We start from the raw sequence: 17,197 nt of genomic DNA, 5'->3' as shown, positions 1-17,197 counted from the left end.
AGGCATTTTTATTTCTTATAAAGTTAAAAGTTACTATGCAGTAAAGCTGGTCTAACTGCTTGGCTAACTGAGCCAAAAGTCAAGCTGATGACATTTGCAAAATTCTCCAATGTATAAGTGAAAGCTTGTTTACCTTCCACAGCTGCAAAATAAGCAGAAAAGTGCTCTTTTGTGCAATGTGGTACTGGTTTCAGTTTGTTGGTTTATTTAGTGATTGTCACAGACCACAAAGTTCACATCTGAATTTGTACTTGCCCAGAATTCAGAGATATTTGATCTGGGGGTTTCCATTTAGTGGGCCTGTCTAGGCATGCATTTACTGTGCAGTAGGTTACTGCACAGTAAGTGGCTTTTAGACAGGTGTCTACATGTGTAGGCATTACTGAGCAGTCACGCTGTGCATGTGCTGCAACTTGGAAGTACAGTTATTCCCAAGTCGGAGCACACACACAATGTTACTGTGCAGTAAGGCATCTACACATGCCTTACTGCACAGTACCTAAGTGGGCATAAATTTGCTACCTGCATCATGCAGGTAGCAAATTTACACCCAACTTGGCATAAGTCGTCATAGTTACTGCACAGTATAGACACATGCCCATACTGCGCAGTAACTTTCAGTTACTGAGCAGTAATCTAAGTTACTGTGCAGTAACTGCACATGTAGATGCACCCATGTGTCACAAAATTAAAGGCCAGAAAAGTAGTTTGGCTTCAGAACTAAGCTCTATAGCTTTTCTATATTTGGGGGATGTTCAGATCTAAGGATTTCTGTACAAGCTGATGTCTAGTGGCAACGTGCAGTATCATTAATGAGAGCTTTAATCCTGACACAGAAATATACTTAAATGTGAATTCATGTTTGTCAGTACAAAACAAAAGACAATTGTGAATCAAAGTAAGATGATCAATTGGCCCTATCCCCAGAACTGTAGAGTAAGAACCTTACAGAAGATGACCAGTTCCAAAGCATGACTACCTAGGAAGTGAGGCATAAGGCAAGGCAGATTTAACTACCAGTCTCTACCTAAGAAGTGTTGGAAGTGGCAGGGAGGGAAATGTCCATAGGTGCTAATTATTATGTTTGTAATCATAATACACATTACTCAAGCATTCAAGATAGTATACAATGGACACACCTCATCTGGATAGATTCTATCCTGCCCCATTAAATTTGGCTTGTGCATTTGAATCATAAATTCTATGGACAGACATACACAGATTTCTCTTTTCTTCCCTTAGTATGTGGAACCTAAAAATAAGAAAGCCAACCTCATTTATTCTTTTTAAGTTATTGATCCTTTCTTTCTTTTGACCTAGTTGCTATGGTTTGACCCTGCCCTGTAAGACAACTGCATTTCAATCCCTGTTTCAATTCTAACTCTCTCTTGTCTAACTGGATTCTTCATTAAGATATATATAGCTGCCTATAAAGTGTGTGTGTGTGTGTGTGTGTGTGTGTGTGTATAAAATCCCAGGAGGCAGATATATAGAAATATTTATATATCTTCATCTGCCCAGTGAGTAGTAGTAAAGTTGTTTATAAGTTTTCAAAATCACCAGAATACACACAATGTATTATCAGTTCCATAGCTCATACACAGCTGCTAAATGAACTTTTGAGAAAGATTGGTTTAAGCCAAACTTTCTCAAATGTTGAAAACTTCACATGGACTCCAGCAAGGAGCTAAGGTCTAAATACCCTGAAGCAGGAGACCTGGAAAAGTTAGGAGAACACTGTCCAACCCTCCTTTCTAAGATAAAATGAATCATTAAGTGGAGGCACAACCCAAATGGTAACTTCATTGACCCCGTCCAGATCCTCAGTCTGGCTGGTATACAGTGGTGTGAGTATAACTTGAATTAGCTACCTATAGTAAGCTAATCATTTAATTAAATTTAGGAAGCAAAATACTGTTTCCCATGCACTCCTCCCTCCCATAATGTGGAGGTGCTTTTCTCTGGGTGGCCTTTGCATACTACTGTGCAATATAATACACATGTGTAACTGTATATACCAGATAAATAATAGTATTTATGTACATAGAGTAAAAATTAAAGAACTCATGGTTCATTTTAAGCTTTTCTATAGGCCCGCTGGATAACTTTAGACAAGTTACTAAATCACTCTGTGTTACTTCACAGGTACTTCACTTCTACATAGCTTTTTCCCATATCCTATCATCACCAGATACAGTTAAGGGAAAATGGAAGAAACGATTCTCAAAAGCACATGCTATAGTCTTCCTGGCCTCAGCTCTCAATATATATTCAAAGGAATATACAGGACATACATAACATCTACTCGCACATGCATCATCATCACCCCCACCATCACATGCATATACAAACACTATCCTGATGAGTAAGCTTCAAAACCTTGTAATTACAGCCATTGAACAAAAGCTATCGTGTTGATACATGCTGCATACACAAGGCTTATAATAGCAATAGGCGTCAAGCTGGCAGAACATAGCTCATAAGTAGGCTATATTGTTTTGTAATGCCAAAAAGCATTCAGTAAGCATCAACATTCACATTGGCGTTAAGCAACGCACGCATTTATGGGATCAAGGCCACTTTGTTTGGCAATTAAATAAATCACATATAAACTTTCATCTTAGCAGTAGGACTAGGAGGTAATTATACTGTATCATCAGAGAGCAATACAGGAAGGCGATGCAGGTAACAAAATATCTTGATCAGAATAATTTGTAACGTCTAAGATAATAGCACAGCAGTCAGATATTTGTCTGTCTTATACCATCCTGCCTGCAACATTGATGTCATCTTCATCATGGACCTCTTTCTAACTCTTAACATTAAGGCTATGTCTAAGCTTTGCAGGTGCTTCATGACATCTCAAAGACATATCTTTTCCTATCACAGTTATAGAGCTGGAAGGGACTTCCAAGGCTCATCCTAACAATTATGCATGTGCAAAGGCACACGTTTCCTGTGGGAAAAATAGCAGCAGCACATGCCACAGCTATTTGTCCCCAGGCACACCCCTTCATGGACACTCTGGTGTGCAACAGTGACCTGGGTAGGGTAGGGGAGGCTGAGGCCAGCATCTGTGCTGGCCTCAGCAGCCTTACCTGGGGTTCTGGGGGCCCACCCTGGAGCAGCAGTCATGATGAACCAGCTGCTCAGAACCTGGCTGGCAGCCAGAGCATGCCAGCCAGGTTCTGAGCATCTTGTTAACTTGTTAATTTTAGTGCTTACTCCATGCCCCTCATGCTTGGTCAGTGATCCATTAAATACCCCCATAACTACGTCTTCCTTTCTCATGATGCCTAAAAAACCTGATGATGTTTAGAGAATGTTGCCAACGACACTGACTCATTTTATGTCACTACTTCCTTCCATTATTTACTCCCACATCAGTCTTTATCCATCTGTTGTCTCTTGTCTTATACTTACATGATAATCTGTTTGTCTTGTTTATAAAGTTCCTAACACTATGGGGCTGTGGTTCCCTAAGTCCCATGGTAATGCATATAACAAATAAACAACAACACAGCAGCAATAGAGCAAGCACTCAGCTGCCACAGCAAGCATCTCCTTTAACCACTATTCATCAAGCAAATGATAAACAGTCATTTGAAATTTACATCTTTCATTCCAGGATCACAATTACATAATTTATACCCACATTATGATTTACTGATACTGCCATGCCAAGAGAGAATGAAAAATAATTTTTAAAAAATAAAACATTTAAATGAAATTAACAGCCATGTGTCACAATTCCAAAATGAAATTGTAATTTTGCAAATTGAAATTTCAGAAAATTTTCAAAGTAAAAAAAATTCAAGATGCTTTTGTATAAAAATGTTCTCTTGAACAACTGAAAATTACTGCTTGTAAACTGGCATGTGTTTTTTAAAACATTTCAGTTTGAGGAAATCTGCATTTTTCAGCAGAGCAGACATTTTAAAGGAAAACAATTAAGCCACCCTAGGTCCAAAATCCACTCCCCTGGGATATTTCAGATAGCATGGCATGCATCTGTCTGTGTCTGTATACTGAACAACTGTGTATTATCAAGACGAGACAAACATTAAATCTATGGCAAATATAAGAGGGAAGCATCCAGGGGGCAATAACATGTGCCAGTGTGTGGCACTAATAGGGCAATATATCAGTGCACAGTATTACTAGCTGGCCATTCTTTGAACATCAACACAACTCAGAAAAGCACAAAGCTATTCTTGCCATGTAACCTAGGCACTATTCATAAGAAAATATTATGATGATTAAATCTGCATTAACATTTAAATCATAAGCAACCAACACTCATTGATGGGCAATTGAGGGAGTAGAGAGTATACAGAGAAAACATCTAAAGTGAAGACATTGGGTCAAATTACAGATGACCAAAATGGTGATGTAAGTAATATACAGATAAACTGGTGTAAACTGGCATGAATAAATTTAATTTGCATGCTATCTGGACACTAAGGAGAAAGGTACAGTAACAGGCAGATATTTGGAAGATTCTATATAAAACATATAAATAATTCAAATGGACTTGTATAAAAACACTGTCCACAGGCACTGAAAATTCACTAAAGGGGAAATGAAGAAATGGTGATGATAAATCCAATGTATTGAGCTGGCAGGAATTGATAGCAAAGCATTAAATGACTAGTATTAATACAATGTTATTTGTCATGTCCATTAATAATCTAATCAGTGCAGTAACAAAATTAACATGTGAAGACTGAACTGGCAGGAGTCCTAATCAACAGCTAGGACAGATATGTCATATGAAGAGGCCTTGAGAAATTAGGAACATAAGAAGAAAACAAATACAAGTTAGAGCTCCTGGGGAAAAACTCATCTGAAACACAGATACTGCTATGAAGAGAGTGAGCTGGAAAGGGATCTGAGGATGGTAATGGAAAGTAGATTAGATTTGTACTGGCATATGACATGCTGCATAAAAAGCCAACACACTTTTGCATTTCACACACATACAAAAGCATTACACATTACCTAGCAAGGAGGCGTATACTAGTTGCCAAGATATTCAAAAGATACAGGCCAAATGGAGAGTTTCAGAGAAGATGACTACAAAAGAGGATCAAGGCTGAAGGGATTGGCTTAAGAATCTAAAATGTTATGCCTGTGCAAGTTGGCTCGTAGGTGAAATGGTATTCAATCTACAAGAATTTGTAGGAGGGAGTAGAATTATTCAGTGCAATACACAAGGATTTGACTTTAGTGAAGCCAATTTCATCTCAACATTACAAAACAGTGACACTGCAGGGAGTCCCCAAGGACACTGATGGAAGAGCCCCCCATCCTTGTTCATTGCCATGGCTTCCTTCATCACAGGGGTTAAGCTTCTCCCTCCCCTTCAAAAAATGTTGTTTCTATTTCTTTTTTATCATTTGCACCTTGTAAATTTTTTCTTTAGGAAGTAAATGTGAAGAACACCCAATCCAGTAAAGCTCTCTTTTTAGAGTATGGTTTCATTTTTCCTTGTACAAGTCCATCTCATTATTTGTAATTGTGTATTGTCACTATACATGAATAGCCTGGAGAAGTTTTTGATTAAATATTTTCAGCTTTAATTTGCAGACAGTAACTTGTACACATTGCATGGAATAAGGTGAAGTGGCTGCAGTTTGGTAGGCACAACTTCTCTTATGCTATAGTTCCAGTACTCCTAGTACTATCTTTTTAAATTAAATAATGATTTTTAAAGGCAGCATGGTCTAGAGGAATAAACATAGGACAGGATGACAGTAATCCTGGTTCCTCTATTGCATATTTGTTCACCCAAAAGTCTTCTTGCATTGAAAATGGCAGTATCCAATGGTAGGTAACCCTTACCATAAAGAAAAACAGGTGAAAAGAAGGGATAAAGATCATTGAAGACATCTAAGGAAAGAAAATGGAGAGGACTTTTGAAGATATATGGTAAGCTCAGTTATATCATATAGACAGGGCTTATCAGAAATGTAGTAATAAGGTCCGGGGTCCAGAAGTAGTTCGGGGTAGTACTCATGTCTCTCCTCTTCCTATAAGCTATTTTAGTCTCCCTCACACAGGATTTTGATGTGGGAAGAAACTATCTTTCTGCCTCTGAAACAAATCCTAGAATCTCGAGTTCACGCTCCTGCACTGGGTCAGTGAAAGAAGGAAGAAAGGAGAAGAGAGTCTTCTCCCTTTACACTCTACAACAGCCTCATGTTCCTAATTTCATTCCCCATTGCTTTTTCCCCTGTCTCTTCTTCAGAAAAGACAGGGCAGCCTTGGAAAAACTCAAACAGTTGGGATAAATTGCATAAATTGGAGTATACATGAAAACTAGCACTTCCACACTGTTGCAATTTGGGAAAGATACTCACTCAGGTCTGCCTTCCGTGCATTTTTCATTCTTATGACTTTCACAGTGAGCAAGTTACAAGCAGAAGGTTCAGTCTGCTGAAAAATGACAAACAAAAGACATGGAATGAAAATAGATAGAAATAAAGACATGGATTCCAGATTAAGCTTAGTCAGCTCCTCTATCTGCTTCAATATTTTGGTATTGATTATCTAAGAATTCTTGACACGTGACTGGTTCTGCTACTCTGGTTCTGATACATGGACTCATGACTCTCTGCTGTTCCTGGAGCCACTGGACAAACTACCATTCTTCCTGTCCATTCTCGATAAGTTGAAGGATACTTCCACTTTAAGAGGTGACAAGTTGTTTATTATAATTTATTCCACTCACCCATAATCAATAAAAAGGGCTGAGGAGAAGCTTGTTTATATAATCAATATGGCTGTGTTATTCACCATCTTCTGATCCACTCAAGAGGAGAATATATGATGATCAATAACATCGTTTTATCAATACGAGACAATATACATGAGAGAAAGCCAGAGCCAGATACTGTTCTACCTATTCATTATCTAAGTTCCTAAGTGTACTGTTCCACCTTGCTGAAATTCCTGAAAAACTGTTGGCACAAAAGATGGGTGGGCCTTTCTCCTTGTCACTGCTATTTGACTTAGTGTTAAGATGAAAGTGTATTACAAAAATGGACATGTTAATGGTTGGATGGCATGGGGACACACTTCAGCATTTATGTGTCTAAGTGCCACCTAAAGACCTAAAATATACAGTAGGATCTGACTTACTATCTCCACCAATCAAAGTAAATTCATAGACTGTCATGTCATAACTACCATAATTTGAATAATGCATTAAATTCCAGGCTAGATGCCTATCACAAATGTACTGAAAAGTGTGCCTTTTGCTTTGGCCTTTATGTAACTAGTAGTATGCAGAAAAAAACATATTCTATATAGGGATTAATAGAGGATCAATATGTCAGTTTCTTATTGAATATGAAGTGAATACTTCAAAGACACTATCCATGAAGCTACAACTGAAGATAGTTTAGAAATTTCAGCTACCAGAGAAATCTGTTGCCATTCTTTTTGGTTGATGAAATCTTAAATTAGGGTTAATTTTGCACTTTACACTGGACTATTCATATTCAAATGCAGCAATTCCAGTGGTGGTTTTGACCTGTAAAACGCTCTGTGGGGATAGGTTTTAAGAATCTAAGCACCTCCTGGTTATGTCAGCATCAGTAATCTACTGGAACAAATATTCTTAAAAAACTCTTAGATTAGGCTGGCGGCTGGACAATTTTTTATGAAGAGTTCTTGCCTCTGGATCAACCTTCATGATGTATCCAAAAGAGCTAAATTTAAACTCATCCAATAAGGGACCAAATCCCTAAAGATCAGGTTATCAAGGAAATCTTCAAAGGGATCTTTTATGAGTTTTTTTTGAAATACCAATCATATTTGTGGAGGGTTGATAATCTTATTATTCTAACAGCAATTTTTGGTGATCCTTCCCATGCAGAAGGTTGATTTCTCAACCCATTCATTTCTGAAGATACAATTTCTATGTTTCTGAGCACAAGATTGAACAATTAAATGTCTAAATTACTAATATTTGCACTTGCACTAAACCACAGGAACAAAACTGCAGATGCAATTGTTTGCACAAAAAATAGCCCATCTTTGAAAATCAAGCCTTTAAATTTATGGTTTTGGCCAATAGAAACCTGCAAGTAAAAAAACTTCTGCAGAAACCATTAAATTATGCAATCTGTAGAATTCAGACTTTTTTGTAAAGCTGAGTGTGATATTTTTGGTGTTCTGATGTTCATATATCAGGAATCAAAATATCCACCCATTGTTAATGAGGTTATAACTGGAAGATATTGAAATTAATTAGAAATGTGTACCTACTGGTGGCTATGGAAAAGACACAGAAAGCAGTGACATTGTTCGTGCGATTGATTTCATTTAGCCAAAGCTACTGTGGCCCTGTTTTAAACACTATTCAACTTATCTTGGAACTTAATTTAAGCCACCCCTGTTGCAATTTATGCAACTGATTTGAATATTGCACAAACAGCAGCAGACAATCTAGCAGAACAAGAACATTAAAATATTTATATTGGTCTTATGAAACTTTAGTGGGACATTACAGGCATTTTTGCCTCACATTTGAAAGCTTTTCTAACTCTATCCTGACTATGCAGTTGGTTCAATAAGAGATATCACCCTAAGAAATCCTTGCCTCTCGCATAATTCCTGGACCATCATTGCTACAACATCACTCTTGCACTACCAATCAAGGAAGGACAGAGGAATAAAGAAATTCACAGGAAACATTAAGACATATCACCTAGGAAGAAGGGATTTTTTTTTATACTGTATTTTGACACCTATGTTTAGAAGGTTTCACTAGCTTCTTAGATCTTCTAAACCTTCCCTCCATCCCCATGGACATCATTCAAAATGCACGAATATTCAGGTCATTTCTTACTCTCTATGTGTTTTTATACTGTGACCATCACCATGGTAACTTTTGACTTGATAGTTTGTTGTTTATTAATCAACAAGTAGTCTAGGACAAGCACAAAACAAGCACAAGTGGTACCCACTGAACAAACATTGTATAAAAAGATTCCTCACATAAATAGGTATAGGAGGAATAGCAAGACATCCTGCAACAGAAACACACTGTAATTAAAGCTGCCCTCATTCTGCCTGCACATCTCAGTTAAAAAGAATCTTTTGTACTTTTTCTTACCTTTTCTGTACTAGCCAATCCCCCCATTGTGGCCTTTTCTTCATCCAAATCAAAGTCTAGAATTTGACTTGACAATAGGTCCCACAGCTGGCAGTGACTCCTGTTGCAGAGTTGTTCTCTTTAAACTGACAGGAGTAGATAAACAGGTGTTTTACAAATTGACTCATAGCCCCACCTCTCCATGATTTCCATAAATTAAGCAATTCCTCTCCTACTTTTGCAACTAGGTGATAATCTACAGAACATATACAGAGCAGTATGCAAGGATTTTCTTTTTGGCTTCAGGGATTGGAGCAAAAGCAAGTCTTGGGACAAAAGGGTTCTGTCTCTCTGAGCAACAGGTGCCTAGCAAAATAATCATCAGTAAGATTTTATACTTATATAAACACTTTTATGATATAAGGTGCCAAAGTACCAGCTAGAACACCACTGAAATGCAGCTATAGACAAGTCCACGATGGCACCATCCTAATATATCATGTTCCTTCCATGAGAAGGAAAGGAACCTTTCTTCCGGGAGAACAGACTCTATTAGTCATGCAAATATAGATGTGATTTTTATTGTCCATGCAGAGTAGACAGAATTGTACTTTTTATGATGTCACCTGAAAGAATACCAGGCAATAAACTGTATGGTGGTGAATTAAGTATATATAGAACCATCCATATACAGTGAATTAAGTGAATATAGAACCATCCATAGCAAGGCAACAGATTTCTGCTTTGCAACAATTTCAAGGGTTTTTTTTTCTTTTACATGTTTCTATTTTGGGTGAGAAGAGTAGGGGGGAGATAGGTGTCATTAGAAGACAAAGACAGAAAATCAGATATACAATCTCTTTCTAATCTGGGAGTAACCCAACTTAAATAAAGGATTCAAACTTTGACATTCCATGACCCGTGAGTGCTGTGGCATTGAATCTATTCTGAGGTCCTTTTTCTTCTCCCAGAAATTGCATAATAAAGCTGAGAAATCTTCCCAATGAACATTTCCCCAAAACTGACACATTTCCAGAACAAGTCAGCATTTTTTATTTGTTCAAGCATTTGGACAGTTTTTGAACCACTACCTTCCAAAATTGCATTTTGTGCATGCATCTTAAAATGTGTTATGAATGTCTTCAAGAGAATGCTGTTGTTTTAGTTTGAGGTTATTATTTATTAATCAGTTAGTTGTTAATTCTTTATATTGTTGTCATCCCTAAGAATCAAACTCCCACTGTGCTAGATACTGGTAGGATCGTGTAAGAAAAATGATCACAAATATTATTTGAGATTTGAAAAAATACATTATAGCAAGAGACTTAAAGCACACAGTCGAATTTGTATGTCATAAAAGAGAGGAAGATGAGCTTTGATGACTGTGTAAGACCTTTCATGGGAAGAAAATACTGGTCCTCAAGGGCTCTTAGAATGGGGATGACCAAGAATTTTCCAGAATAAAATTTTTCCAGAGGAATTCATCGTGACAACATTTCATTCTGAGAAAAAATATATTATGAGGAGTTTTATTCTAAACTTTATGGAATGGAAAATTTGATGTTTCATATTGTTTATTAATTTCATGAAAATGTATATTTTTATTTTATAAAAATGTTACCATATTGTTTTTCTATCCTTAAACCAGTTGCCATTTACTAGCAAAGACATCTATTACTACAACCTTTTAATCCTAAAATTCACAAATTAGAATGCCAATCACTATCATTTATATAATTCTTTGTGAACCCTAATTTTAAAATATAAAATAAAATATAAATAATAATGCAATTAAAACCATAAAATAAAATCAAAATCCCAACAAAACTGTTTGATGCTATCAAAATGAAACATTTCAATTAGACAGATATTTTGAGGAAATTAATTCTGATTCAAAAGGAAATGGGTATTCTAACGGTCAGACTTTCCCATGAAAATAAACCTCAAGGCTTTTTACCAGAGCTATTGATGATTCCAGCAGAGGACACAGTAAAATCCAAAAACTGAAAGTTGAAAGTAGATAGATTCACATTAGGAATAAGGTACAAATCTTTAACTGAGATTGTGACTGACAATTGAAACAAACTACCAAAGAATGCAGTGGATTGCCCATCTTTTGATGTATTCAAATCAAGCTAGGACAGATGCCTTACTGGGAACTCTGCTTTAGTTCTACAAAAATTATTGAGCCTATTGCAAGAATAACTGCACGAAATAGAATGACCTGCAATAGACAGAAAATCATTCTAGTCAGTGGTGCTCAGCCTATGGCCTGCAAGCCAGTCTGGCACCCAGTATGTCTGGGTCTGGCCCACAGCATGGGGGATCAGGAGCAAGCAGCTCAGGCTGGTCCCTGCCCTGCACTGGATGTGCCACTGATCCCTTCCACAACCCTCCTTGCTCTCTCCCTTTCCTCTCCCCTACAACAGGCAGCCACATCCCTCCCCCATCCCAGAGGTGACAGAGACATAACAACGCAGCTAAGCACCCAAGTCAGCTGCAACACAAAGGGGCAGCAGCAACTTCCAGCTGGCACCATGCTGCCAATACAAGCGTGCAGCTGTGGCAGCAGGTGTTTTTCTGTTTCTCTTCCCTTTTGCTCTTCCCCCTTTTTCTCCCTCCCCTCCCCTCCACCCCAGTGGCCACGTCTACACAACACACTGACTGTAGAGTCGTTTAGTATTTGTATAAACAAGTACTAAAGTACTATGCAGTAACTGGAGTTATGGCATTGTCACACCAAGGAACAGTTTTTCATGATGCTAACTGCACAATAGCTTGTGACTACTGCCCAGTAGCATCGCATCATGCTTCCTGCCATGCAACACTACTGCACAGAAGTCATGGACTACTGCACAATCAGCATCTTGTGCAGACACAGCTGGTAACTCCCTGAGGTAGATCTCTAGTTACTAGGGCTGTGAAAAGAGTTGGTCTCTGATTTGATTTGGCGGAGATTCAGCCCGATTTGATGGCTGAATCTCTGAATCCGAATTGAATTGGAGGACCCTTTAATCTCTCCAAATTGATTTGGAACCCTCCAAATCAATTCGGAGAGATTCGGCAATTCAGACATAGATACAGCTTTAAATGTTTTCTCTATATACCTCTAGGTAGCAGGTAGTTCATGACTGCTGTGATGCTGGTGTGACAGCTGAAATTATGTCTGTGTGATAAAGGTGCTTACTGAAGGCTCTATGAAGATTAGACCAAGAGTTTTTCTATCATTTATCTAGATATTAAGCTACATAGATTCATAGATGTTAGGGTCGGAAGGGACCTCAATAGATCATCAAGTCCGACCCCCTGCATAGGCAGGAAAGAGTGCTGGGTCTAGATGACCCCAGCTAGATGCATATCCAACCTCCTCTTGAAGACCCCCAGGGTAGGGGAGAGCACCACCTCCCTTGGGAGCCCATTCCAGACCTTGGCCACTCTAACTGTGAAGAAGTTCTTCCTACATGTTGTTGCTAAGAGCCTAATTAAAGTTTAAGATATAGAAAGGCCTTGTATAAAGTAAGGCCTAGTAAATTTAGCAAAGCCTTAAAGTAGTAAGGCCCTGTGGCATAGTTAAAATTAACCTTATCAAAAGAATGCAAGGCTTGTACTGCTATTGGACAGTCTAAGGACAGTTGAAGTAAAAAGAATCTGAATGGCTGTAAGTTATCAGCACAGTTCAGCAGTTATAAATTGGCTGAAACATCTGGAAATCATTCAGAAGGAATATACAGCTCTGTGAAAAGGATTAATTAGCTGCTGATCTGGATCAGTGAGTCCGTGGAACTCAAGGAGCCTAAGGACTAAGTACCAGGGTTCTTCCCAGTACTTCTTGGACAGTGCTGATCAGGGATGCCTGACTTCGCTGAGATTTGTGGAAAAAGAAACTTGTCGTGCATCAGGCATCAGAGGGGACTGCCAATAAGTTGCCGATGTGAATTATTCTTGTATGTCATTGTTTGTCTTGTTACTATGCATAGTTGTGTTTTTGTTAAGTCAATAAACCTTTCTTACCTTTCTACCTCCTGACCACACTCTCAATCAATCCTGAACCCTTCACTGGTGGTTGAGACAGCTGGGTGCATGGAATGTCCCACAGAAGCACAGGGGGGCCCCCAGCGCACTTGGCAGCAGACCCAGAAGTGGACCAGAAGCACTTCTGGTCCACTTCCAGGTCTGCTGGGGAGCATGTGGGGGGTGCCCCTGGGGCCCCCTCAGCTTGGGAACTGGTCCCTCCTGGGTCTGGGGGAGCACCCAGGGCCCACCCTGTGGCCGATTGCCAAGCCAGGGGTACATAGGGGGCCCCTCCCCGCGTACTCCCCAGCGGACCCAGAAGTGAACCAAAAGTACTTCCAGTACACTTCCAGCATATAGAGCCCCCCTCCCCCCCCCCACGCTTCTCGCACTACTGTGGGACACTCCATGCGCCCCAGCATCACAATGTTCACAAGCCATGCTGGTACCTCGAGGTATGTAGAAAAAACTATTAAAGCTGTGTCTATGGCCGAATCGCTGTTTCTCTGTATCAGCATTGAATCTTCAGATTCAGATTTGGCCGAATCAAATCATAGACAGTGATCCAAATCAATGAATCGAATCACTGTCCCCAATTTGGGCTGAATCTGAATCAAATAGAGCCCACTTTGTATGCCCCTAGTAAACACTGACTTGTAAGTAGTGCTGGATTTCCTGACTTGGATTTATTTGTAACTTGGAAAAGAATGAGAACATAAATTGTTTTGTTTCAAGTGGTTCACAAGCACGTGGCTCACTGCACTAAAAGGTTGAGTTCCACTGCTATAGATCAGGGTTGTTAGACACATCCCAGACAATGGGCTGGATCTAAAATAGCTTTGGATGGCAAACAAAAATAGCATTTCAATTTTGACAGGAGGTTTTGATGTTTTCTAATTTGGATTCTATCCAATAGAGAAGAAAAACAAATATTTCAGAATTCACCACAAAGCAGAATTATAGAATCATAGAAAGTTAGAGTTGGAAGAGGCCTCAGGAGGTCATCTAGTTCCACTCCCTGCTCAAAGCAGGACCAACCCCAACTAGATCATCCCAGCCAAAGCATTGTTTAGCCAGATTTTGAAAACCTCCAAGGATGGAGCTTCCACTACCTCTCTGGGTAACCTGTTCCAGTGTTTTACTACTATCCTAGTGAGAAAATTCTTCCTAATATCTAACCTAAACTTCCCTTGCTACAACTTGAGACCGTTGCTCCTTGTTCTGTCATCTGCCAACACTGATAACAGTCTAGCTCCATCCTCTTACAAACCATGCATCAGGTCACTGAAGGCTATGATTAAATTGCCCCTCAGTCTTCATTTCTGCAGACTAAATAAGCTCATTTCCCTCAGTCTTTCCTCATAATTCATGTCCCCCTCAACATTTTTATTGCCCTCCACTGGACTCTCTCCAACTTGTCCACATCCTTTCGGGGCGGGGGAGCAAAACTGAACACAGTATTCAAGATGTGGCCATACCAGTGCTGAATAGAGGGGCATAATTACTTCCCTTGGCCTACTGGCAACACACCTATCGACATAGTCCAATTAGTCTTCTTGGCAACAAGGGCACACTGTTGGCTCATATTCAGCTTACTGTCCACTGTAACCTCCAGGTAATTTTCTGCAGAGTTGCTGCCCAGCCAGTCAGCCCCCAGCCTGTACTGGTACATGGGATTGTTCCGTCCTAAGTGCAGGACTTTACACTTGTCCTTGTTGAACCTCATGAGACTCCTTTTGGCCCAATCCTCCAATTTGTCCAGATCATTCTGAACCTTAGACCTACCCTCCAGCATATCTACTACTCCCCACAGCTTGGTGCCATCTGCAAACTTGCTGAAGGTGCACTCTATGCTATTTTCCAGGTCATTGGTGAAGACATCAGGGACTAGGAGAATGTCTGTCCAACTGGGACATCCCAAGGGAAGACAAGGTCTAATGGTCACAAACTGCTGGAAGACCATTTTAGACTGGACGTAATGAAAAACTTCTTTACTGTCCGAGTCTCCAGAGCCTGGAATAAACTACCCCCAGAAATGGTGCAAAACACCTACTCTGGATACCTCTAAGAAACACTTGGATGCTTATCTTGCTGGAGTGATCTGATCCTGGCTTCCTGCCCCTTGGGTAGGGGGCTGGACCGGATAATCTTGCAAGGTTCCTCTAGCCCTAATGCCTATGAAATATGCATTGAACAAAACCAGCCCGCGGACCAACCCCTGGGGCACTCCACTTGATACTGGCTGCCAACTAGACATCAAGCCATTGACTACTACCCTCTGAGCCCAATGCTACAGCCAGTATTCTATCCACCTTACAATCCATTCATCCAGCCCATACTTCTTTAGTTTGCCTGGGAGTATGCTGTGGGAGGCCATATCAAAAGTCTTGCTAAAATCAAAGTATACTGCATCCATCGCTCTCCCCGCATCCACAGCCAGTCATCTCATCATAAAAGGCAATCAGGTTGGTCAGGCATGACTTGCCCCTGGTGAATCCATGCTAACTGTTCCCAATTACCTTTTTCTCCTCCAAGTTCTTAGAAATGGATTCCTTGAGGATCTGTTCCATGATTTTTCCAGGGACTGAGGTGAAGCTGACTGGTCTGTAGTTCCTTGGATCCTCCGTTTTGCCTTTCTTAAATATGTACGCTATGTTTGCCTTTCTCCAATCATCTGGGACCTCTCCTGATTGCCATAAGTTTTCAAAGATGATCACCAATGGCTCTGCAATCACAGCAGCCAATTCCCTCAGCACCTTTGGGCGCAAACGCACATGCAAGCGTGTGCGCTTGCAGCAGCTCAAATAGAAGCGGTCCAAATTTGAGCTGGGGCTTTTTGCCTCAGCACACATGCTTGGACATGCACTTTGTTATGGAGCAAATTGTGTCACTTGGGGCAAAATAACCCCGCCTGCCTCCTCCCAGATCTGCAGCCAGGGGGAGCTAGAGCCCAGGGCTAGCACCTGTGCTGTCCCCAGCAGTATAAAAAGCCAGCCTGGCAAGTAACTCAGGGTGCTCTCAGGAGCTTCTGGGGCCCAGCCAGTTGGTACCTGGGGACACTATCCCTTATGCCAGCTAGACTGCTGAAGCAGCCCTGACTGTTCCCTGCACCCTTTACCCACTGCAGCAGTCTGAAAGTGAGGGCTGCTGCCTGGCTGTGACCTGCTGCATATCTGCCAGACCCAGATGAGGACTGCACAGCCAGTAGAGGCATCTCCCCCTCTGGGCCAGCTGCCAGTGGGCTGTGGCTGCAGAGTTGGCCTCTATGTCACTACTATCATGTGCGCCCCTTGCCCAGCCATCTGGGCAGCTATCACCTGGAAGATGTTCTGGGTGTGGTGGCCTGCTTTGAACTGTCAAAGCATGTCGTCCTGGCCCCATCAGGCCAGGAGGTCAGCCACAGCCAGCTGGGTCCAAGGTACCAGCTCTGAACAGACAGGGTTCTGCCACTGGCTTCCCTAGGAGGAATTCTGGTGTTCCCTATTGGAAAACTGAAATATCCCTGATAAAAAAAAAACCCCAAAGTCACTGTAAAATCCCCCAAAGTCCATGTTCCTCCACAAGTAAAACAAAAGACCACTATAAGGAGAGACAAGGAGAGTGAGATAGAGACAGCGATCAGTTGGACAATGTTTTATTGATATATCTACAATGTTAAAGCAATGTGGAAGCCTACCAGTGTCTCTTATCATAATAATAAAGTGAACTCTAAATACTTGTTTCATGAATTCATAAACACATTAATATATATTTTTCTGCCCTCCCACAGGGTCTACGGCCCCCACACAGGGGTTACAGCCCCCCAACAGGGGCCAAATGGCCACTGCAGGGGCTACCTCCCCTACAAGGCCCATATGCCCCAACCCAGCCCCCCAATTCCTACCCCACCTGGCCATATCACCTGCCAGCTGCTGCAGCTCCCCTGATGGCTGCCCCAACCAGCCCCACCTCCCACTCCCTCAGACCCCTGCAATGGCTGCCCCACCCAGTCCCACCCCCCAAGGCTTCCCCCCCAACCCCAGGTACCATCACTTTAAAAAGAAAAAGAAAAAAAGGGAGGGGAAAAAACCTGTACTTCCCCTA

At 40.7% G+C, this 17,197-nt stretch overlaps 1 protein-coding gene across 2 annotated transcripts in view; it reads right to left on the bottom strand.

Annotated features, from left to right (window-relative positions):
* LOC102571708 (cytosolic phospholipase A2 epsilon) overlaps positions 1-9,244 on the bottom strand; it is a 46,576-nt gene extending 37,332 nt beyond the window's left edge. Inside the window, exons 1-2 of one of the 2 annotated variants that reach the window (XM_006263373.3) lie at positions 9,125-9,244; positions 6,363-6,438 (exon numbers count right to left, since the gene is read on the bottom strand). In XM_006263373.3, the coding sequence (XP_006263435.1) occupies positions 6,363-6,438; positions 9,125-9,151 (103 nt within the window). In that variant the 5' untranslated portion in view covers positions 9,152-9,244. The remainder of the gene's footprint in view (positions 1-6,362; positions 6,439-9,124) is intronic. The other variant, XM_019496463.2, reaches the window with a different exon arrangement.
* Positions 9,245-17,197: the final 7,953 nt, after the last annotated feature.

This window comes from Alligator mississippiensis, chromosome 2 (assembly GCF_030867095.1).
Source record: "Alligator mississippiensis isolate rAllMis1 chromosome 2, rAllMis1, whole genome shotgun sequence".
Taxonomy (NCBI): Eukaryota; Metazoa; Chordata; order Crocodylia; family Alligatoridae; genus Alligator; species Alligator mississippiensis.
This window is presented reverse-complemented; position numbering and strand designations above follow the sequence as displayed.